Source organism: Camelus dromedarius, chromosome 2 (genome assembly GCF_036321535.1).
Source record: "Camelus dromedarius isolate mCamDro1 chromosome 2, mCamDro1.pat, whole genome shotgun sequence".
NCBI classification, from domain to species: domain Eukaryota; kingdom Metazoa; phylum Chordata; class Mammalia; order Artiodactyla; family Camelidae; genus Camelus; species Camelus dromedarius.
The window spans coordinates 122,383,204-122,405,696 of NC_087437.1; the positions used below are offsets into that span (position 1 = coordinate 122,383,204).

The 22,493-nt window shown below is 55.3% G+C and overlaps 2 protein-coding genes across 3 annotated transcripts in view; both read left to right on the forward strand.

The window, feature by feature from the left end:
• The first annotated feature begins 467 nt into the window (after positions 1-467).
• On the forward strand, positions 468-17,036 carry LOC105090600 (pericentrin). Of its 2 annotated transcripts, XM_031461184.2 has the most exons (8): positions 468-652; positions 3,208-3,411; positions 8,585-8,677; positions 10,976-11,198; positions 12,519-12,574; positions 13,572-13,746; positions 14,171-14,307; positions 15,457-17,036. In XM_031461184.2, the coding sequence occupies exons 1-8, from the start codon at positions 596-598 to the stop codon at positions 15,676-15,678; spliced, it is 1,167 nt and encodes a 388-aa protein (XP_031317044.2). In that variant the 5' UTR covers positions 468-595; the 3' UTR covers positions 15,679-17,036. The 2 variants fall into 2 exon arrangements, 1 of the variants encoding a protein (XP_031317044.2); XR_010377010.1 differs by lacking the exons at positions 468-652; positions 10,976-11,198; positions 12,519-12,574; ... (1 more) ...; positions 14,171-14,307; positions 15,457-17,036 and having other exon boundaries at positions 2,969-3,411.
• Positions 15,761-22,493, forward strand: part of PCNT (pericentrin) — a 64,922-nt gene continuing 58,189 nt past the window's right edge. The window contains exons 1-6 of the mRNA XM_064477240.1: positions 15,761-15,827; positions 17,043-17,286; positions 18,445-18,607; positions 18,820-18,973; positions 19,763-19,980; positions 21,983-22,434. Of these exons, the coding sequence (XP_064333310.1) occupies positions 15,761-15,827; positions 17,043-17,286; positions 18,445-18,607; positions 18,820-18,973; positions 19,763-19,980; positions 21,983-22,434 (1,298 nt within the window). The remainder of the gene's footprint in view (positions 15,828-17,042; positions 17,287-18,444; positions 18,608-18,819; positions 18,974-19,762; positions 19,981-21,982; positions 22,435-22,493) is intronic.

Sequence of the window (22,493 nt, forward strand, 5' to 3'; positions counted from 1 at the left end):
AGCCCGCCACGAGCCGGACGCGACTTCTGAGGCAGACCCGGGCTGGCGCGCACCAGCGAGGCCGGCCTCCTGGGATGTCCCCAGGCGCTCGCGAAGCTGACCCAAGTGGATGCGGGCGAGGGCTCCCCGGTAGCGACCACCGCCTGCGGGAAACAAGTATCCGCCGCCTGGCCAATCCCGCCGGACTCCGACCGCCCACGTGCGCGGAGCCCTTCAAACCGACCAACCACAGCGAGCACAGAGGCCGCCGCGCCCCGCTCATTGGTCCAGCCCGAGGAGGCGGGACCGTTAGCGCGCCAATCGGAGGGGCTGCTACAGCGGCGGGGCTCCGGCGCGCCTCACCGTCCTGAGCGCGCTGTGCTGAAAGCGCGTGCGCGAGGGTAGGAACGCGGGCCCTGATTGGCCGCGCGCAGGCGGTTCACGCGGGGCAGGGCCGGGCGCGGGGCAGGGCCGGGCGCGGGGCGGACCCACATCTGCGTGACAGTTGTCGCGGGGGGAGGGTGAGCCCAGGCTAGGGGGAGGGAGTGTAAATAGAGCGAAGGCGGCGCCGCGTCGACCGTGCTGCAGCCGGGCGACCCGCGGAGAGCCCTGGAAGATGGAAGAAGATGAGCAGGAGCAGCGGCGCAGAAAGGTGGAGGCCGGGAGAGCGAAGGTAAACGGCAGCGCTTCCTCCCCCCGCTGTCTCGGCGTAGGCTCTTCAGGGCGGGCTCCAGTGCCCGCCACCGCCCCCTGCCAGTGGGGGACGCGCCAGGGGGACCGCCGCCGCACTCTTGCCCTTTCCGCCGACTCGGCTGGAAGCCGCCCTCTGGTCGCCGCCATCTTGAATCCGCCGCCCTCTGCCCGGACCCGCCCCCCCTCCCGGTCGCAACCAATCAGCGGCCGGGTGCGCGCGGCGCCTTGCAGGGAAGCCGGGCGCGGGGCACGCCGGGACTGGTGAGGATGCGCCTGCGCAGGCGGGGGCGGCGGCGGCCCTCTCCCCCCCCCGCCCCCACGGGGACCCACCCGCCCCAACGACGTCTGCATGGGGAGCGGGCAGGGCGGCCTAGCTGATGGACCGCGGTGGCCTCGGGACGCGGGGTCCTTGACGGCCGCCCGCTCTCGGAGCCTGTGGTGCAGGGACGGGCGTTGTCACTCACCTGCGCACCTGTGTACACCTGCTCTCACCTGCGCGGCTCTGTCCTTGCCCGGATTCCTGGAGGGCTTGGAGGCCGAGACTCAACTGCAGTCGGGCGTTAGGAGCCTACGGCTCGGCTCCGCTTCCATTCGATCAGAACTACGTGCAGATACTCGTTTTACCCAGAATTCTGCGGTTCTTTTTCGTTTTGAAAAGTTTCGGAGTTCTGTTCCAGAGCCCGCAACTTGTTTACTCTGAGGGATGCCTCCCGCTGACCCAACCCCTGGTGTACTGGGCCCCGAAGCGCCCGTGCCGCCGCCTCGCTGCTTGGGGCCCAGGTGGATAGCTTTGGGCTGGCGAGGGCTGAGGGGCTCAGCCGGTTCGTCCCCGTGCTGGGCCTGGAAGCTCCAGACGCGGGGACAGAGCCTCCCGGGAGATGTCACATCCCTGAACTGCAGATGCCCCCTAGAATTCAGGGCGGTCCTGGGGTCAGCGTTTAACATCCACGGACTGGTTCTCATTCTTTTGGGGCATATTGTGCAATTAAGCCGTATGCTGACCGGACCCGGGCCCTCGAGCCTGTGGAGAAGGCTGTGAGACCCGCCCCACCCCACCCCATTCTGGTCAAGGGGGAGCCGCTGCAATGTTGAGCCCTGTGAAGTGGCTGTTGAGGTCAGACATGGCCAGACGTTGGGAATTTCACGTGGACCAGCTAGTAAGAGGTATTCAGTGCTAGTTTCTTCCCTTGAGGAAACCACATGGCTACTGCATTAAGAGATCATTCGGAGCACAACGTTCAGAGTGTTGTGAGGCAGAGGCAGGGACAGCAGGGTGACAGGCAGAGGACAGAGTGGCCTCCTCAGGTCACTCACTGCAGGTGAAACTCCTGATTGGGGTTTGAAGAGTGAGGCCTTAGCCTGTTCTCCCCCCTTTGCACATGCCTGGCACACATGAAGGTCAGGAGATGCCAGGGAGCTGGAGTTTAATACTGTTTTCCCAGCTTGCCAGTGTTTGTAAGTGTGCCTAAATGTTGCTTGAAGGAATGTTAAGGGTGATAAGGAGGATTAACTTCCTTTCAAGAAGAAACAGACACCCCTCATTGGGTGACCACACAGGCCAGAGACCAGGACTGTGGTGCAGGAAGATAGCTCACGGATGGTTAGATTTGATGGAACAGGGCACAAAACAGACAGGTCCAGGGCTGGTTTTGAAGCCAGGGTCTGTTCTTGAGATGGTTTTTCTCACGTAAATTGCCTTATGTGATTTTCTGCGTCCATGAAATTGTACAGTTCTGTCATCATTCACACAAACATTTGTGAAATGTGTTTGTTGTTGTGACCACAGTTGTCATTTGAGGGCTCTTTCCCCCTGTGAAATGCTGATGTTGGATGTCGGACCTTTGAATAATGGGCTAGTGGGTGATGGTGTGTGGACAGAGCCTAAACCCCCAGATTTGAGGGACTGAGCAGTGCCTTCTGACGGGGACATTCTGTGGAGGTCCCTGGTGCTTTGGTGAGCTGTGTCGTGAAAAATGGAACATCTGATTTCTTAAAGGAGAATGTTAGGTTGACCTGGCTTAATTAATTTTTTGCTATTTCTGTACCTTGTCTCAGAATCCATGGCAAGGATGGCTAGGCTGTAAATTTCCCTGATTGGGGGAAAATGGGGCAAAAAGGGAGAGATTTAGCTTTCTTGTAGTTTTAAACCCTAAACATTCCTTGATTAAACTGTCAGTTTTTAAAATAGATGTATTTTTAATTTTTAAAAAATTTTTCCTATAAACTGTCAGGGGCTAGAGAAGCTATCCTGCCAGTCAGCCTTACTGCTTTCTTTTGTCTGTAGGCATTGTTAACAGTCCTCATTATTGGGTTCTTCGGGTGTAATTCTGAACTTACATCCTAGTATTGTGGGTTTTAATGGAGGCAGTGTTGGTGGTACAGGGATCTGTCGGTTGACGGGAGCTGGCCAGGTGGGCCGAGTGGACTGAGCCAGCCCTGGGGCCTCATGTTCCCCGCGAGCTTGTCGGCTTTGTGGTTCTGTTACTCCTTCCTTGCATACCTCTGTCTCTACTACTTCTCTGCATTTTTGCGCAGCTTGCTCACTTCCGACAGAGAAAAACCGAAGGTGACGGTGCGCACCCGAAGAAAAAGACGGCGAAGAGGAAGGGCCCGGCTGTCGATGCGCCTGTCCAGGAGGAGAGCCCGGTAGCCGCCGAGGACGGGGTGCTCCTGGGAGGACGGGGCGTTTGCAGGAGCTCGGTGTGTGGCAACCTCCCTGCTGGCGCGGGAGCAGCTCCGGTAGGTTTCCTGTTTATTTTCTGGTTACTGCTGGCACAATCTGCTGAGAGCGGTCTTTGGCCCATCACAAGTAGGGGAAGGGGGCTTTGTTTTAGCTTACGAGAGGGAAGTATATGTTTGTGGTTTTATTCCTAACTAAAGTTTTGTCTTTATTACATGATTTTTGAGAAATTTTGGATAGACTGATTGAGGGCTGGTGTCAGTATTGGTGTCACTTTGGTGCTGGGAGTTTTATACGTGTGACTCCCTGGGGTCTGGCTGAGTGCATCAGCACCTCTAGCGGGTTTTTGGACACTTACACCGTAATAGCCCTTCACCTGCTCTCAAATCCACCTAATTGTCAGGATGTCTTGCTGGACGGGGCGGCACTGTCTGCTGCTTGTGGCCCTGTGAGCTGTAGGGCAGGTGTGGACCTGGGTGCTGAGTGCGCAGGACCGCCCTGGGCCTCCCAGTTGCTGTGTGCGGGTGCTGTGTGTGGGTGCTGTGTGTGTTACTAGCAAGGGGCCTTGAACTGGGGGTACCCTTTGCTTGTGTGCAGCAGGGTGGGTGTAGCTGTGTGCTGGGCTGAAGATGGGTTGAAAACTGGGGGTTCAGGGCAGAATTTGACTCAAAATCGTGCTGTGTCTGGGCTGCCTTATTGAAAAAAGTGGAATGACTGCCAGCATATAAAGTTTATGACATTCGACCTGCAAACCTGGAATGTTGCTTCTTGTGAAAAGTTGGAAGCCCAAGCCATGGTGCTCCCGCTTTGCCCGGAGCAGCTGGCCGGACCTCTGGTGGCTGACCCTTTGGACCAGCCTGTGACTGGATCAATCTCCCTCCACTCCCTGTGGTCTCACAGGTCTGAGGTCGGAGGTCAGTGGCCTTCATGTTCTCCTCTTGTTGCTTCTCTGGGTGGAGCAGTGGTTCTCAGCAACCTTGTCTCGTCACAGCTGAGTCAGTAACGGCTTCGTGGAGAGGATGTGTGCTGTGGAAGTGAGCACAGACCAGTCTTTTTTAAGTTAAAAGTTTTATATTTTTTAGCTTTTCATTTTCAAATAACATCAGACTTACAAAAAAACTTGCAAAAAGCAGCCAAGAGTTTCTGTATACCCTTCACCTAGCTTCCTGAAATATTGACACCTCTGTAATCATAGCATAAATCGCAAATCAGGCTCAGTTAACGTGGAAATGATACTGTGAGCTCATTCGTAGAGCTCATTCTGACTTCTCCTGTTTTCTGGCCCAGGAGTCTGTGTTGCATTTCAGTGCCTTGTCATCTAGGGTTCCTCCAGTCCAGGACAGTCTTTCAGTCGTCTTTGTCTTTTATAAATTCGACACTTGCAGAGCACTAGCTAAGTATGTTGTAGAATACCCGTCGATTTGGGTCTGTTTGATGTTTCCTTCCAATTGAAGTCAGGGTGTGCGTTCTGGCAGGAACACTGTGGAGGTGACGGCGCTGCGTGCTCAGGTGGTGTTGGTGTTCGATGCGTCTCACTCCTGGTGATGCCGACCATGACCTCTTAACTAAGGAGGGGCTGGCCAGGTTTGTCTTGATGGAAAGTTTCTGTTTCTCCTTTGTAGTTAGTACGTGTGCTGTGTGGAGGTGCTTGGAGACCCTGTAAACATCCCGCTTCTTATCATACTTTCTTCCGTTAGTTTCAGCTTCCATCTAAGATTCTTGCCTGCGGCAATTAATATGGTGGCGGTGGCCACGTGGTGACTTTCTGTTTCTATCTTTTCACCTACATATATTAACTGGCATTTTACTCTAAGGAAAAACTGTTGCTGCTCTCCAGTTTGTTTATTTATTCAGTAATTTGTATCAGCCGTGGACTACTGGATACTTATTCTGTGAGTTTTAATCCATCATGTCTGTGTTTATTTTGTTGTTGAAATAAACACATTTGGCCATTTGGAACACTTTTGAACTGTTGTCTGTGACCTTTCAACACGCCTTCGTTTTCTGGCACCAGGATTTCTCAGGCTTATTCTGTCCTTTCCCTGCTGCATCCCTGAGATCAGCCGTTTCTCTAAGGAGCCCTGGTTCCTTTCAGTGGAAAATGGTCTTCAGAAACCAAGAGCTGGGTGCCAGGTATGCTTATTGCCAGTGGGTGTCATTGCTTCTAGGCTATTTCAACAGACAGAGCTGGAAAATATAAATGTACGTATATACACACACCGCTACATCTGTTTCTTTGTCTATTTGTATGTACAATACAAACCATGAATTCACACTAATATCTTCAATTCCAGTGCAACACCACAGAATTTATTCTAGCTTTTCCTCTCTCCTTATTTTAAGCTCCCCTTTCCCATAGTGAGAGACCTGGTTTCCTCCTCTGCAATATCTGTACGTATTCTTTCAGTCTTGAAATACACACAGATTAGTTTCAGAGTTGTTAATCCACACCCCTGTGAAAAACAGGTTTACTAACTAGAGTATTTGTTCATGCAGGTCTCCCCAGTTATTGGAAGTTTGCGTTACACCTGTTCATTTTTACGAAGGACCTACGTTAGTACCTGTTTTTGCTGACAGAAAGCACTCCAAAGAGGGTTTTCACTTTTATGAAGAAAGGTCATTGCTGCTTCACTTGAGGCCATTTTGGCCTATGAAAGGTTTCATAGGGGCACTCTGCTTTTGGATTGTGGGGGAACCTGTGGTTCTTTTTGTCTTTATCGTCCCAAGGTTAATTGTCTGGCGTCCCAAGTCGTTTTGCTTGGCTTTTCGATTCCTTATCTCTTCGCTGTGGTTATTTTCCTCACTGACAGTACAGTTTTACTTGTTTCGTTGTTTGTATTCTGTTTTGGTTCTCACATCCAGGTTGATTTTATGTAACTGTTTTCTGAGTAAGTGAAAGATTAATTGCCGGGGTTCTAAAAATCAGAGCTGTGTTCAGAGAATGTCATTTCCTCCTCTTCCTGTCACCCCATTCACACCCACCCCTGCAGACGAACAGTCTCTTTAATTTCTGGTTTGTCCTTGTATTTCTTTTGCACAGACGAGTAAGTGCATGTTTGTTTTCTTACATCCCTGTTTATGGGCAAGGCTCCGTGCTAGCGACGATCTTCTGCACGTGGCTCTTTCTTGTAGCGGCAGGCCTGGACTCACTCTGTGTCAGTTCGTAGCGCTCTCCCTCACTCATTTTTCATAGCCACACAGCACATGTGTCGAGTGGGCACGCTTTGGTCTCAGCTGCTCTCCCGGAAAGAGCGTTTAGGCTGTTTCCATTGCTTCCCATGCAGTGCTGTGGTGAATAACCTTGTTGGGATGTAATTTATATTTTAGGACATGTGTTTTCAGGGTAAGTTCCTGGAAGTAATTCAGAAGGTAAGTGCATGTAAAGTTCTTTGGAGTACTGCTCAATTCCCTTCCATAAGGGATATACCAGTTGGATTTTCATCAGCAGACTGTGATACACCTGTTTCCCAACAGCCTCGTTAACACAGTCTCATCACACTTTGGAATTTTTAGCATCTCGTTTCTCTAGGGTCAGAACCCGGGAGTAGCGTGGTTAGATCCTGTGGTAGGTGTGTGTTTAGCCTGTTAAAAATCTGCCAAAAACTGTTTTCCAAAGTGGATGTATCATTTTGCATTCCCACCAGCAATACAAATTCAGCAATAAAAAGGAATGGCATTCAAGATGTAGGGGAGCCTTATGTCCACATTGCTAAGTTGAAAGATGCCAGTCTGAGAGGCTACAACCTTAAGATTCCATTTATATAACGTCTGGAAAAGGTACAACTATAGAGGCTGTGAACGGATCAGTGGCTGCTGGAGGTTGGTGGAGGGGAGAATTAAACAGGGGAAACGTGGGGGTTTTTAGAGCAGTGTAACTATTCTGTATGGTAATGTCAGTTAAAAAACCAGAAAGTATTTGCATGCAAGTTAGAAATGTCATTCAGGAGATTGGGGGATCCCAGGATGGAACTCAAGAGTGTAACAAAAGTCCCTGACTGCATTCCAAGGTGTGAGACCACCTCCCTGTGGGGTGGGGGTGAGTCTGAGGACTGAGGGCAGAGCGACCTGCTCACAGGCACGTGCTCTGGTTGAGGGAGTTGCTCCCATGGGACGCAGGTTGACACTAGTGACCTGGCTGTTAGGTGCTGGGCCTGGAGCTTAGAGGGGGTTCGGTGGGGCCAGGTGTCTGCAGCCCTGATGGCCTCTGAGTCACCTGCAGGGTCAACCTTCCCCTTCCTTGAAGGACAGTCCTGTTCCCAGTGGGTGGCTCTGTTGTCCTGTCAAATCCCAGAGGTGACACCTTCCTGTGTCCCCTCCCGCTTTCTCCACCCACTCTGTCCTGATGGGCAGCATCTCCAGTCCTGGCCTCTGCTAAGGCGGCTGGTCAACCCCATGTTCGCGCCACCATCTCCTTATGAAACAAGGGTCCAGCCACCCGCAGTGTTCTCTCCGGAGCACGCATCTCCTGCTTTGCTCAGGATTGACCAAACCTTCCAGTCCTGGTTCTTTTTGCTTAACCGTTCCTTCAGCTTCCCTCTCCTCCCACACTTTACCTTCAGCTGGAAGAGAAGCCGGCAGCTCCCTCAGCACCCTGCTTGGGAGTCTCCTCCGTTAAACAGCCAGGCCTGCCCTCCCCCCGACGGGAGAGCCCAGCCCAGCCAGGCCCGCCTTCCCCCAGGTGGGAGACCCGGGCCCAGCCAGGTCCCCCGCATGTTATGACAGGATGACCTTCTGTCCAGTTTCTGGTTGCTCACTCCCTGTTTCTGTCTGAGGTCTCCCTTCCAAATCATTGTAAACTTATGGGTCAAAACTATGGGAGAAAAATTCATTGGAAAACTTTAAACTCAAGTTTGAGAAAAGAAATTGAAAATACTATTCTGCAAATTAAGGAAAAGATTTATCTAAAAGAAAATCTTGAAGGATGAAATACTTGAATTTATACAAAATTAAGAGCTTCGAAAATGTGCATGAATCTGAAAGAACAGAATTTGTTGAGAAACTAAAATGTAGTGATTTAAGCGTTAAGCCCATGGTAAATGACTTGAAGCAGCAGAATCCCTTAAGAAGAGGGCAGCAGCGTCATTAGGGGAACGAGTCACAGTGAAGATGCTGAGAGCTTGAGAGCTGTGGGGAAGAGCGCAGAGGGGGTGGTGGGAGTGGAGGGGCTGGAAGGGCCTGAGGCTGTGCCCTGGGCGCTGCAGTAAGTGCTCTTCCCTGGCCCTTCCCTCTCAGCTGGAGGACCCTGACCCGGAGAGGACCGAGGACTCAGAGCCGCAGCAGAAGCTGGATGGCGACCATCTGGAACAGCCTGGGGTCATCACAAAGGTATTCTTCTCCAAGATTCTGTAATAAGGTGTGCCCTTGTGGGAAGATTCTTCCCCGCGTGGTAGAAACCCAAGCCAGAGAGGTGGAAACCGGGCCGAGAAGCTGGAGGCCTCGCTTCCTGAGTTGCCCCCTGAGTCTTGCCTCCTGAGTCGCCCTGCACGGAAGGTCTCCTTGAATCTGCGGTCTTGTGCCCTTTGATCGCATCTCCTGGATGCTGAAGGGAGGAGTTGCTGCTCACGCATCAGGGTGGCTGTCACTGCTCAGGTGCTTCCTGGGCCCTGCCCTCGTGGCCCTCTTGTTGGTCATGTGCGTGTGTGGCAGGGCTCCAGCAGGAGTGTGCGGGTGTGTCACCTGGAGACACGCAGGGAGGAGAGCTTGTGGGCTTGTGGACAGTCTTACTGTCCCAGTTTCTGCACAGTGCGTGGTGTGGATTCCATGTGTTGCATTGATTACTTTTCTTTAATTGATTCAGTTTTGTTAGCACTTGGAGGAAAGTGTATTAGATACTGACCAATTTCAAAGTGCTATGTTAAAAGTCTTCGTTTTCTTCTATTTTATTTTTCTTTTTATTGAAGTTTGGTCAATTTACAATATTATGTTGGTTTCAAGTGTACAGCACAGTGATTCAGTAGTTTTATAGATTATACTCCATTAAAATTAGTACAAAATAATGGCTATAATTGAAATTCTAAATTTTAGACATTTGCTTCTAGCTAGACTTTTCAGGCAGTGAGCAGTTTTGGCTTTTAATCTGCATTTTTGCATAGCAGGGCCTGGAGAAAAGGTGTCTCGTGGGATCATAAAACCTACCCTTAACAACACACTTGTGTGCTTGTTTTAAACTCTGACTTGTAGCGTCCGTGTGGAAATGTACAGAAGACTTCCGCGCAGCCCAGCGTGAACGCATTGTCCCTCTGCAGGTCAGCAGCAGCAGGGCGGTGCTGGACCCCCGGCCCCAGCAGGCCCTGACATGGGCGCCGTCCTGGCTTCTGTGCCGGTTGTGCTGCAGAGCCGTGTGTGAATGGGTCAGATGGGGCTCTGGTCTCTCCTTGCCTGTATTTCAGATGTCTCTGCACCTTATGTTTGGGGCGTGTGACTGGCGAACTGTGTGGGTGGTTTCTAAGTGATTCTGTCTTTTCACTGGGCAGTGAACTGTCTGACGTCTGATGTAGTCACCACGGTGCCTGCACTTATGCCAGACGTTTAGTTTGGCCTTTCTTTTGTCCTGCCTGTTTTCTTTTATTTCTCCTTTTTCGCCTTCTTTGGATTGTTTTTTATCAGGGGGTTGGAAAAAATTCTCCCTTTACACATGTTGAAGTAGTAATGTATGGTTTCTGTTCTTTGAGTGGAGGGCTTATTAAACACAGCACTTCATCTGCGTCTAAATTTAATCAGCAGTTCACTTTCACCTGGCTTAGTTAAATACTCAAACTCCGTTTATACTTCCTTAAGCCTACGTTCTCGTCATGGTCTTCTTCTTAATTGTAGAATATACAATATTCTACAATATTGTGCCATTTTGACCATTTTTTGGTGGGCGGCTCAGTGGTGGTAATACATTCGTAATGCTGTGCAACCGTCCCATCATCATCTCCAGAGCTCTTGGTACCTTGTGAAGTGGAAACTCTGCCCATGAAACAGCATCCCCCACCCCCGGCCCCCGGCCCCCGGCCGCCGCCACTCTCCTCCCGTCTGATGCTGATGGCTCTGCGTGCCTCGTGTACGCAGGCTCAGGTAGCTGTCCTCTGTGACGGCACAGTTCCCTGCACATGACCCCCTCCAGGCCCGTGCATGTGGCAGCCTGTGTCAGAGTGCTGTTCCTTTTTAAGGCTGAATAATAGTTCACCGTGTGGTTAGACAATGTCTGGCGCGTCTGTTCCTGTCTGCAGACAGTTGAGTTGCTTCCACATCCCAGCCGCTGAGGAGCTGGGTGTGGGAAGATGATCTCTTTGAGACCCTGTGTCGGTTCTTCTGCATATGTGTGTTCCCAGACATGGGGCGGTTGGTCATGTAGAAGTTCTGGTTTTGATTTTTTGAGAAACCACCACACTGTTTTGTGCAGCAGCTGCACCACGTTACATTCTTACCAGCTGCGCACAGAAGTTCTGTTCCTCCACGCCCTTCCCGGCACCTGCTCTCGGTGTCTTTGGAAGTGGCCGTCGTCGCAGGCGTGCAGTGCTTTGTGTGCATTTCTCTTTTTAAAAACAATTTCTGACCCCTCGATTGGTCCTGCCGCCACCCAGGTGGGAGGCACGGTGTGCCCGGGTGGCGCCGCCCCACGACGCCCTCTCCCTGCAGCCGCTGCCGCCCCTGGAGCTGGAGGCACTGCGCCTGAGCCTGAGCGACCTTCACGCGGCGCAGCTGGAGCTGACGCAGGCCAACCTGCAGCGGGAGAAGGAGACGGCGCTGACCGAGCTGCGCCAGATGCTCAACAGCCGGCACGCCCAGGAGCTGGCGCTGCTGCGCAGCCAGACGCGGCGGGAGCTAGAGGAGATGGCGCTGCATCACAGCCGGGAGACAGGTATGTGGGCGGCGCGGGGCGGCCCGAGGCTGCAGTTCCTATGCTCCGCTGGCCCGGCGCTGCGTCCCGCTCGGCTGTCTCCGCACCTGGCGCCGCACTCCGGCCCTCGACAGGCTGTGTGGTTTCCGGGCCATCAGCGGAGGTGCCTAGCTCACACTGCCCCTCACTGGGCCCGGACCACCTCTCCATGGGCTGATTCTCTGGCCTTGACGTATACTTTTGTTTTCATTTTAATGTTTCTTGGTATATTTTTTTGTTAGTCACTACTCTTTGTACAAGTCAGTTTTTTACAAAACAGCTTTACCGAGCTGTAATTCACGTACCATGTGATTCACACGTTTGAAGTGTTTAAAGGGAGCACTCGGTGGCTTTTCGTGGATCCACGGGGTTGGGCAAGCATATCCAGTCTGCATTTAGGACATTCTTCACCCCTAAGGAGACCCTGTGCCCGTTTCCCTGCTCTCCTGCCCGTTTGCTGAGCAGCCTCCCTCTCCCGGGGACCCGCCCACCCAGAGGAGCAGCCCCGCGGGCCCTTCAGCGCCTCCTGCTTCTTCATGTGGGTTCAGGCATTGTTGCTCGTTCTCCCCTGCTTTTGTTAAATTTTTAAAATTTGAAACATGGCTACCTTAGTCAAGCCTGTTCCAAGGCTGTTTTCTCCAGGTGCAGCTGCAGAAACAGGCCCGCGGAGAAGCCCACCTGACTCTCCGCTCCCTGAGGCTCTGCCGGGGGTGGGAGGAGGGGTCCTGTGGACCCCGCCCGGTGGTGCCATCCTTCCCAGCTACACCCCCACTGTGCACCCCTTTCCTCCACACTCAGCCCGCCATCTGGCCTAGCCCCCCCTCCCTCCTCTGTCCCTGGTGCCCGCACCTCTTTGCTGGTGTGTCCTCCCTCTCGGGTGGAGAGCTGTTGGGCCCTGCTCCGTTTACTTTTCTTCCACCGCCTAGCCTGGAACCTGGCTTGGAGGGATCCTGGACCACAGGGCTGGGAGCGGAGTGGACGGGCTGAGGTCCTCTTGACCAGAGGGCATGGGCTCAGGGCACAGTGGTCTGTGCAGCCCCAGGGCCAGCCTTGCCTGCTTCTCCTGGATTGTCTTGTGGGCTGGATTCTCCTGTCCTCTGCTGTGACATGAATATGATTTGCTAATTAAACTGGACATCGTCACCTTGTTTCTCACAGATGTGTCCCACTGTCCTGTTAATGTTGGCAGGGGTTTGGTGGAGCGGCTGGTGGTGCTGGGAGCCCTCTCGCCTCCTAGGGGATCAGACTGTGGAACAGTCTGAGCCTCGGGAATCTGAGCGACTTTCTTCGTTTCTCTTGCAGCTGAGCTGAAGGAAAAGCTACAGTCGGAAGTGGAGAAAAACGCCCAGATGATAGAGGTGCTGGGATGGGAAAGTGTGGTTCTGTGCACGCGGTGTTTTTCCTCCTCCCTCCCTCCTACGGGCCCCGCCCGGGCTCCTCACCTCAGTTCTGACAAAGCCCGGTTGAAGCTCAAGCTGCGTCAGTGGGAGCAGGACATGCTCCTTTCCCAGAGCAGCTCGTCCCGCGGTGTCTGTGGCCCGTATGACTCGAGGCTCTCCACCCTGCCTGGTTTCCTGGGCGGCCCCACGGCTTGGCCCTGGCTGTGCGCCGGCACACCGTGGTCTGGGTGGACGGCCCTGGGGACTCGGGGGATGTGGCGTGGGACCAGCGTGCTGGCCGCGCCTTGTGGCCGTCCTGCTGCTCCCGCACCGCGCCCCTTCGGGGGCAGGAGCTCTGTTTTAGGGCCTTTTCTAGGAAGACTGTCACTGAACTCCTGGTCCTTGTGACCTGCCCCTTTCTCAGGGCTACGTCTGTAAAAGAGCTGTTGGCACTGGTGGCGGCGGAGGATGTGGGGGTGGGGCGCGGGTGACGCTGGAGGACATGTGAGACGTCAGAGCATGCGGACGTTTGTGTCCTGGCCACGCTGGCCAGGCCATCCGTGGGGGAGGGCTGTGCCCTGCCCCCTCCCTCTGAGCTGGACCGAGAGGGCTCGTTTCTCAGGGCTCTTGGGACAGAGCCCGGCGCTGGCAGCTTAGGGGTGTCGCAGTGGCGCCTGGGTCTTGGTAGGGGATGGGGGCCTGACCATCGGCCGAGTTGTGTGCGTTTGCTCAGAGCCTGGTTCTGTTTGTGGCAGGCGGTCCTCGCTCTTGTCCTGGCTGTTTGCCTGCAGGTGCTTCTGCTTCTGTCCCTCTAGAGTAGGGGGGCCGTTGACTGGACCTTCCTAGCCGGGTCCTGGGCTGCTGGTCTGGCCTCGGTGGGGTGACCGCCCACCCAGGGTTTCAGACGCATTGTTGATGTTTCTTACTGTGGAGCATCTGCTGTTGGTGGTCATCTCCCTTTTCCTTATTTAACTAGACCCTGAAGCAGGACTGGGAATCCGAGAGAAGTAAGTGCTTGGAAAACCTACGCCGAGAATTACTGGAAAAGCATCAGTCAGAACTGGAGAATTTACAAAACCAGTATAAGAAAGAATTGGCAGAACAGAAAGCTGAGTTGGAGAAGATTTTTCACGCCCAAAATCAGGCTGAACGTGAGTATCTAACTGAAACGAGCAAGTGAGGAAGGGACTGCGCTCTCCTGTGTGGCCGGAGCGCAAACGCCCTGCGGCTGGCTGGGTGGCGCAGCGTCAGCCTCGGGTCCCCCCTTGGTCACAAGCCCCTCCAGGTTCCTAACCCTCCTGGAGGCCTTCGTTTCGGAGAGATTTCCTGCGTGTTCTGCTGCTGAATTGCTGCCCAAGAAGCACCACGCGATTGTTCACGCTTTGCCCTGGGTTGCCTGTTGCTCGGCGATAGGTGCCGTCTGTGGGTCAGCCGGCCTGCGTCCCCGCCCTCTGTCCCCAGAGGGAGCAGGGTTCTGAGAACGGGGTCTGGAAGGAGCCGGGGCGCCCTGCACAGCTGCCGGCGCTGAGGGGGACGCTGGGTCACAGGCTGAGCGAGGTCCATGCCCGCCCCCAGTTTCCCTCCGGACTCAGGAGGCTCAGCACGAAGTGGCCCTGAGGCAGCTACGCGCGGACCTGCAGCGTGAGCGTGTCCAGTGCCTGGAGGACCTGGAGCTGAAGTTCAGAGAAGGGGAAAAGGAGAGCCAGCTGGAGGTAGGCAGGCGCTCCTGGGTCTGAGTGTCAGTGTGGGCGGGGTCTGGGCTTGGGGTCGTTGTGCATTCTTTGTTGGCCAGAACTTAAGCCCTGATTGACACACACGCGTGTGTGTATTTATTTAACGGTGGTATAGTTGGTTTACAACTTTATGTAAGTTCTAGGTGTACAACACAGTGATTCACAATTTTTAAAGATTATACTCCATTTATAGTCACTGTAAGATAATGGCTACATCCTGGTAGAGTATTTTATACGTAGTAGTTTGTACTGTTTTTAAATTTTGTTTACTTATGTATTTAATTGACACTACCATATTTTAAAAATTTAAATATAATTGATGTGCAATATTGCATGTTATAGGTGTGCAATTTAGTGGTTTCCAGTTTTTAAAGGCTGTGCTCCACTTACGGTTGTTGTAAAATACTGGCTGTTCCCACGCTGCACACACTTCCATGTACTTACTGTTATCTGATGGTTTGTGCCTCTTGATCCTCCACCTCGCCCCTCCCGCTTCCCTCTCCCTGCGGGAAACCACTAGCTTGTTGTCTGCATCTGTGAGTCTGTTTCTGTTTTGTGTATATACCTGTCTGTGTATGTTTTAGGTTCCACATGAAGCGATACACAGTATTTCTCAGCCTGACTTATTTCACTTAGCACGATGCACTCTAAGTCCATCCACGTTGATGAAAATGGCAACATTTAATTCTTTTTTATGGCTGAGTAGTATTCCATTGTATAAATTTACATTTTCTTTATCCAGTCATCTGTAGATGGACACTTAGTTTGCTCCCGTGTCTTGGCTGTTGTAAATAGTGCTGCTGTGAGCACTGGGGTGCCGGTGTCTTTTTGAATTAGTGTTCATTTTTTCCCTTACTCAGGAGTGGAATTGCTGGGTCATATGGGAGTTCTATTTTTTGGTTTTTTAAGGGACCTCCATATTTTAAGCCTTTATTTAAAAAGACTCTCAGCATTTGGTGGAGCTGGTAGGTAACCAGGTCAGGACATAGAATCTGTGGGTTTGACCTACGTGGCATTCAGCCCTGCATGTGAGAACTCGTGTTCTTGGCACTTGGCCCACTTAGTGTCGTGGGCCCTGCCCCAGGGGCTGGGTCAGTCGGGCCCCACATTGTCGTCCTCCTCTTCTAGTTAGAGAACCTCCGGGTGTCCTACGAGGAGCTGCAGGCCCAGTCACAGGAGGAGATCCAGCGCCTGTGGGTCCAGCTGGAGTCTGCCCGGTCCAGCAGGCAGGAGCTGAGTGGTGAGGAGCCTTGTGTTGAAAATTCAGGTCCACGAACAGCTGTATTTGTAACTGTTGAAACCCCCAGCTGGAATCTGATGGCTTTGAAAACCCCAGAAAGTGATTTGTAAACTTCCGTGGAGACTGACGTCTGTGGCTTCAGGGTGGAAATTGTGGGTGGGCGGCCTTGGCTTCATCGCAGACGAGTCAGGCATGTCGGGAAGCCCATGTCTCTCCTGCGCTAACTGCACACTGTTCATGTGTGAGGCAGGGCTTGCGGGTGGGCTTGGTTGGGCACCGTTCTCAGTGGGCGTTCAGGGTCGCAGATGTGCCTTGCTGCCTCCTGGGTCCCGTGAGCTCCCCTGGGCAGGTGTGCTCAGGCCCCTGTGGCCTGGCTCTGGTCTTGGAGGAGAGTGACGCCACATTTGCTGAGGGCAGCTTAGCCGGGTTCTCCTTCTGACTCACACCTGCCTCTGCCTCCTGAGAAGCCAGAGGATCTGTTCTTGCAGGAGATGCCTTCGGGGTGGTTGGGGGAGGTCATGAGACTCAGGGCAGAGAAACGGGGGCTTTCCTGCCCCCGCTCACCAGATGGCCTGTGACATCTAGAACTGCCTGGGGAGGGTGAGTGTTACTAGGAACAAACAGAGTTAGGAGAAAGGACCTGAAACTACACTGGACGTTCTGGCGGGTGGGTGAGCCCAGCACCTGGTCTGTGGGTCACTGATGAGGCCGTGGGCAGCGCTCGTGGACTGGTGGCTTCATGTGTGCTATCACACGTGTTTCAGCGTGTGCGTGTTCCACTGGAAATCCTCAGGCTTGCCTGTAAGGGCCCTCCAGGGAACTGTGATTTGGAGTACGGGATAGTTACCTATTTCCATCTATGTTGTTTGAAAGCTAGTCCCTGGCTGTGGTAGACCGGCTGGCAGCATCCTCTTCATCAGAGGAGTGGTGGTGCCAGTTCTCTTGTGGTCTGTGTTACCGGTCGTTGCTGCTAACAAAGCACCGCCAGCCCAGCAGCTTACAGCCGCCACGCGCAGTGGCAGGAGGCCTGAGGTGGAGTCCCCTGCAGCCGAAGTCCGGGTGTCGGGCCGCCCTTTGACCTGCTCCCTCGGGTTGTGGCGGAACCCAGGCCCTGTGGTTGTGGGACCGAGGTCCTGCTCTCCTGCTGGTCTTCAACCTACAGGCTGCCCACTGCCCACGTTCCCTGCCCTGCGGCCCCTCTGCCTTCAGAGCCCCCAGCGGCACGTGGAATGTTCCTCACACTTTGGTCCCTCTGACTCTGCCACCAGCTGCCGATGCACTCTGCCCCTGGGGGCCCGGGGCCCACTGAGGCCACCCAGCTGGCCTCCCCGTGAGGCCCCCGTGTCAGTTCATGGGCTCTGTGACTGGGGCCCCTTTTTACAAGTCTTCTCTGTACACATCCCAGGTCTTAACTGTCTCCTGGTTTTCCCTGAGTGTTTCGTTTTAAGATGATCGTTAATTCCGTCCCGTAAAGAGTTACACGACCAGCTCCTGGCCCGCACTTCCCACGTGGAGGAGTTGGAGCGTCTGAGGCGGGACTTCGAGCAGCAGCAGCAGCAGGAGAGGACCAAGCATGAGTCTGAGCTGGGACAGCTGAGGATTTACTTTGAAAAGAAATTAAGGGAGGCTGAGAAAGATTACCAGGAAGACCTGGCCCTGTTCCAGCAGCGGCTGCAGGAGATGGAGGAGGACTCTCTGCTGGAGTCTGTGCAGATCAGGTAGACATGGCAGTTTCCACCTTAACCTTGTTTTTGGAATCGGCACCTTGAGCTGAATAGGAGTCTAGTGTGGTCTGTGATTTATGCCAGTGCAGGCAAGGCACCTTTTGTTTTAGAAACACTTGATATTTGGGTCTCGGAACAAGATGTCATATGAGCTGCGAGCTGGTCTGCTCCTCGTGCTGGGCTGTGGGTGGGTGGGCTGCTGGGTCCCCGCGTCTCCCCCGGGCTGTGCCGCTCGCTGAGTTGTCACTGTCATGGTCAGATCTGCACAGCTGTCGGTCGTCCTGTCCTCGGCACAGAAGTAGGATCCCAGGGACAAAGCTGGGATCGGTGGGAAGGTGCCACGTGGGAAGGTCTTAAAATGTATTTCTCCCTCAATTCATCCAGGGCCCCTTCAGAAGAGATGTCTGGAAAAGAGAGAGACCACCTCGATCAGCTCAGCCTTCATCTGGAGCAGCACGAGGTGACCGGCGGCCTTGCGTTCTGTTGAGGGATAGCGGACGTGTAACGTTCATTTTGGGCGCACAGCATAATGGCTCCCTGCCTGGCTGTGTCGTGAGGCAGTCGCCACACAGTTGTCATTTTTTTCCCCTTGTGGTGAGAATTTTTAAGACCTACTCTCTTAACAGCTTTCAGACACAGAATAGAGTATTCCTGACTGGCGCCCCCAGGACTTGTTTACCTCTGACTAGAGGTTTGTGTCTTTTGACCCTTCACCCATTTCACCCTCGCCGACCCCTGGCCACTGTCTCTGGCTGCAGCTCTGTGGTTGTCACGAGGCCGAGTGTCTTCTCCCTTGTCTGGTCATCGCTGCGTGTTCCCACGCCTTGTCTGAGGCCGGAAGCCCCGAGCCCCCAGCTCCTCCGCACCATTCTCAGGGCACCGCAGCGTTTCCCTGTGTTTTCCTCTGGTTCTTTCGAGTCCTGACTTAGGTTTTGTCTTGGTCGCCTTGGCCACGTGAAAGCATGAGCCTCGATTTAAATGTTGACTCGAGCTTGTTGAGAGTCTGACGTTTAGGTTGACGTGACTTGTGTGAGTGGCTTTGAGGGAAAGGGGGTGACTGGTTGTGTTTCGAGGGGTGTCAAAACACCCTCGTGGGAGGTGTGGAAGTGGCGCTGAGCCCCTCTGCCCTCCTTCCCTCCCTCCCTCCAACAGGGACACTCGGGCTGGGCCCTGTCAGGCTGGTCACGGCAGTGACCTCATGGGGTGGGCCCAGCTCCCGGCTCTGGACGGGAAGTGCAGGGCAGTGGTGAGGAGAGACCTGGGAGCCCCGCGGCCGAGCAGGGCAGCCTTGGCCAAGGCCCTGGACACGTGGCTGGTCAGGGAGGCCTGACCTGGGGCGGGGAGGGTGAGGACGGAGTCTGGTGGGCATGTGAGCGGGTGTGGCGGAGGCGCCGAGTCTGCGGGTCGGCCTCAGTGGGCGCACCCTCCCCCTTCTGCAAACAGGTGGGGCAGCAGATGGCGTGGACATGGTGATGAGGGAGGCAGGTGGGGACTTGTTGTGAGGTTTGCTCTGTGCTTTCCCCGCAGGAGAGCCTGTGTTTGCCACGATTAGAAGAAAACCGCTGGTGCCAGCTAGCAGTGCGGAAGTGCTGCCTGGAGGTCCAGCAGGATGTGGACCTCGTGGGCCCCCCGGTGTTGGAGGGGGAGCAGCCTGTGGGGCCCTCAGGAGAGCCCGACCAAGGTGCGTGCCTTTCTGCTTTGCTGGTCCTGGGCGTCGGCCAGCGGGGAACGTTCTGGACACCTGCACATGCTGCCCGTGCTCCAGAGGGCTGGTGCTGAGGCCCCAGGGCGGGGTCGAGGGGCAGGCCAGGCGTGTCAGGAGGGGCCTGCCTAGGCAGCAGCGTGGCGGCTGGGGACAGAGAAGCTCTGTTGTCCCCAGGGCGTGGCCGGTGGGGCCCAGGAGAGCAGATGTGAGGCCGGCCCTGGACACGGAGTCCAGGAGAGGGCGGGCGCTGCTGCCTTCCTGCATGGGGCTGAGGTGGGGCAAAGGGTCCCAGCATGAGGGCCAGCAGGTCTGGGTCCCCTGGGGGCTCTGGCACAAGGCCTGTCTTCTCTGCTCCTCACCCTTCTCTCCTGCTTGAGAGGTGCCCTGCGGTCACCTCTTAGCACGTTCCAGTCGCTGGGCCCTGGTGGAAGTGCCCTGAGCGCCTCGGTCACGCTTGGCTCCTTCTCGAGCCCAGGACGGTCACAGGCCCTGGCAGAGCTGCCCTGGGGGCCGGGTGCCTGCGGCCCAGAGCTCCCTTCCTCTGTGGGTCAGCTGGCACCCAGACTGGAGGAGCAGCAGCAGGTGTGGGCGGCTCAGGACGGGCTGCTGTCTGGGCCCCGGGCACAGTGACCCCTGCAGTGACCGCTCGGCTGAAGGGCCACTTCTGCCACCAAGCCCACCGGGGTCAGAGTCAGAGGGGATGTTGTCTGAGGCTTTTGGAGGTAGGTGGCCTGTCCAGCCTGAAGCCCCGCCCTGTCCCCGCAGAGCTCGCCCGGGTGCCCCTTCTGTGTGCGCAGAACGGGGCCCTGGAGGCGCAGGCACAGGTGGTGGCCGGAGTCTCACACGTGGGACCTGAGCACAAGGCTCAGCTCTCACTGCTTCAGATGCTGCTCCAGGACGAAGTCGACCTCCTAAGGGTGGAGAATAGAAGTCTGCGTGAGAAGCTGCAGCGTGAGGCCCGCCTGAGGGAGGACTTGGAGGAGGTAAGTTGAAACCCCTCGCCGCGCAGCGTCCACCGCGGCCTCGTGGGGACTGGAGGGCCCTCCCTGGAGTGCTCGTGGGGTCTTCCTTGGGGCCTGTCGCTCCTTCCACCGGGGAGGTGTGCCGCCTCCAGGCCTCCGCGTCTCCCGGAGTGTCCTCAGCCCCCAGCTCTTCCCGCTGGCCACGGTCATGCTTCTGTGGAGCGTACAGGCTGCTCGCTCACCGAGCTGAGACGTTAACTGCCCTAAGTGACTAGCGGCCTCCTTGGGGGCCGGCGGGGCCCGGCCTCACTGTGCCGTGGGGCCCGTCAGGAGCTTTTCTTCCTGGGCTCTTCCCGGTGGGGTCGCCTCGGGGTCTCGTTCTCCTCGGAGCAGAGTTTCATAGAAGCCGTTACTACCCGCAAGGCCAGTTGTGTGTTATCCCCATACTAAGGCGGGGTGAGGACGGGGGCAAGGCTGACTCGGGACTGAGGTCTGTGGAGGGCCTGTGGCCCCAGCCGGGCAGCTCCTCTGCCAGCCTCTGCAGCTGTCGGCACTCAGCCTGAGCCCAAACCTGAACCCTAACTCAAGGACAGACTTGCCTCGATGGCCTTTGATGTTCCTGGACCACCCCTTTATCCACTTACATAAATTATTAGAAGAGCGGTGTGGAGTTATCCGTCTCTTCCTTTAATCGTCGGCTTTTGCTGTGAGTACGTTGAAGCTCTGATATTCCACGTGTACACACTTAGGACTGTTACGTCTTCCTGAGAAGTGGACCCTTTTGTCATCAGTGAAGCGACCCCCTTTGCCCTGGTGGTGGTCTTGGTGCTGAAATCTGCTTGTTTCTCTATTCACGTGCTTGTTCCAAGCTTTGCTTGTGTCTTGTTGATGGTGTGCCTCTTCCTGTCCATGGTACTTTTAATCTAGTGACAGTGTCGACCTGAGGTTAGTGCCGACCCCGCCGGTTACGGTCTCGGCCCCACAGGATGCCCCCGCCCTCAGAGGCCAGCCCTCCGCTTTCTGGGTGCAGGGCTGCCCCGCGTCTGTGCACACGTGTGTAGTCAGGGTCGGCCGGGGCGCGTGTGATCGCAGAGTTTGCAGCTCTCCTCCTCGGCTCCGTCCTCACAGGCCCCCCTCCCTTCCCAGCTGCTCTGGTTCAAACAAGTAAGACTTGGGGTTGGGGATGGTTTCTGTGCTCACTGCATGGAGGGGTCAGCCCTGCAGGGCCGCATCTTTGTTCTGGGCCTCAGGCCCCGACCCCAGGGTCTTTCCTGGACTTTATGCAGAGTCTGCAGTCGTGTCTGGGAGCGTAGGTCTGATGAGAGCTGACCCTCAGCTGTCACCATGGGCAGGCCCTAAACTGTGTTCTAACAACTCGAGTAAGGAGTTGAGGTCAACCTCGCATACCTTTTTGGTCTGGTTTTACTTCTTTTTGATCATCAGTTGACCTGCTTTCTTTCCTTTTTTGAATGTCAGAGTGTTTGCCTACGTTCCGCTTCCTGACTCACCTCCCTTCCAAAGGCCCCTTTGAGAGCATTGATTCTAGCCCATCAGCCTCCCGCTCGGTCCCTGTGACCCTGGAGCGTGAGCCGTGTGTTCGGGGCCTGACCCCGCCCGCTGCTGCTCTCCTGTGGCGCTCGGTCCCCCGGCCGACAGTGGGTTCTCTGTGTGCGGGTTGGCCTTCCCCTTGACTGCGGGCCCCGATGCGTCTGCTTTCCCCTGTGCTGGTCTTGGCACAGCAGAGGAGGCGCCCCACACGTGTGCCCAGGCTTGCCCACCCCGCAGATAATAGACGGTCCCGGCTGCCTGGATGGGGACACGTTTTACTTAAGCAAATGGTTTTAAATCTGTTCGCATTAAGCCCCTTCATTCCTGTCAGGGCAGACACATTCCCGTTGCTGTGTTCAGCACCATGCCCATGTGCTGCGGGACTTCTCTGTCTCCAGACGTGGATTGGGTCATTGCTGCCAATGGTCTTTTCAGTTAACTTGTTCCCTCTCAAGTGGAATCGTGCTGTCTACAGGGAAAACGTAATTTAGTGGAAGATCACCAGGCAGAACTGAAGAGCGCTGAGGAGAGGATCGAGCTGGTGAAACAAGAGCTCAGAGACAGAGAGGCAGAGTGGAACGTCACCAGCGAGGGCCTGAGGCAAGGCGCGGAGGAGAGGCTGGCACGGGTGTTCCTGGACCTGCGGGAACAGGCGGAATCTGAGAAGCGGTCCTTGACAGACAGGTTTGAGCTTCGAGAAGCTGAAATGAGGCAACTTCAGGACCAGCAGGCGGCCCAGATCCTGGCCCTGGAGGGGTCCCTGACGGAGCAGCAGGGCCGCCTGCGGCAGCTAGAGCTCAGCCTTGCCGGGGACGAGTCTCTGCGGTGCAGCCAGTGTGGCCGGGAGCTGGCCGGTGGCCTGGGTCCAGCGGACCAGGAGCGGGAGCCAAAGGAGGACAGTGACCATCTGCAGCCGGCCCAGAGCAGGTGGGTGACGTCCCGTGTCCGGGCTGGGCGCGGCTGAGCGTGCGGCCTTCTCGTCACCT

Excerpts from the sequence above, each read along its gene's own strand:
- LOC105090600 (XM_031461184.2), top strand. The coding sequence starts at position 596 with ATGGAAGAAGATGAGCAGGAGCAGCGGCGCAGAAAGGTGGAGGCCGGG. Across the intron at positions 13,747-14,170 it reads CGCCCAAAATCAGGCTGAAC|TTTCCCTCCGGACTCAGGAG; the intron begins GTGAGTATCTAA and ends GCCCGCCCCCAG. Across the intron at positions 14,308-15,456 it reads AAAAGGAGAGCCAGCTGGAG|TTAGAGAACCTCCGGGTGTC; the intron begins GTAGGCAGGCGC and ends CTCCTCTTCTAG.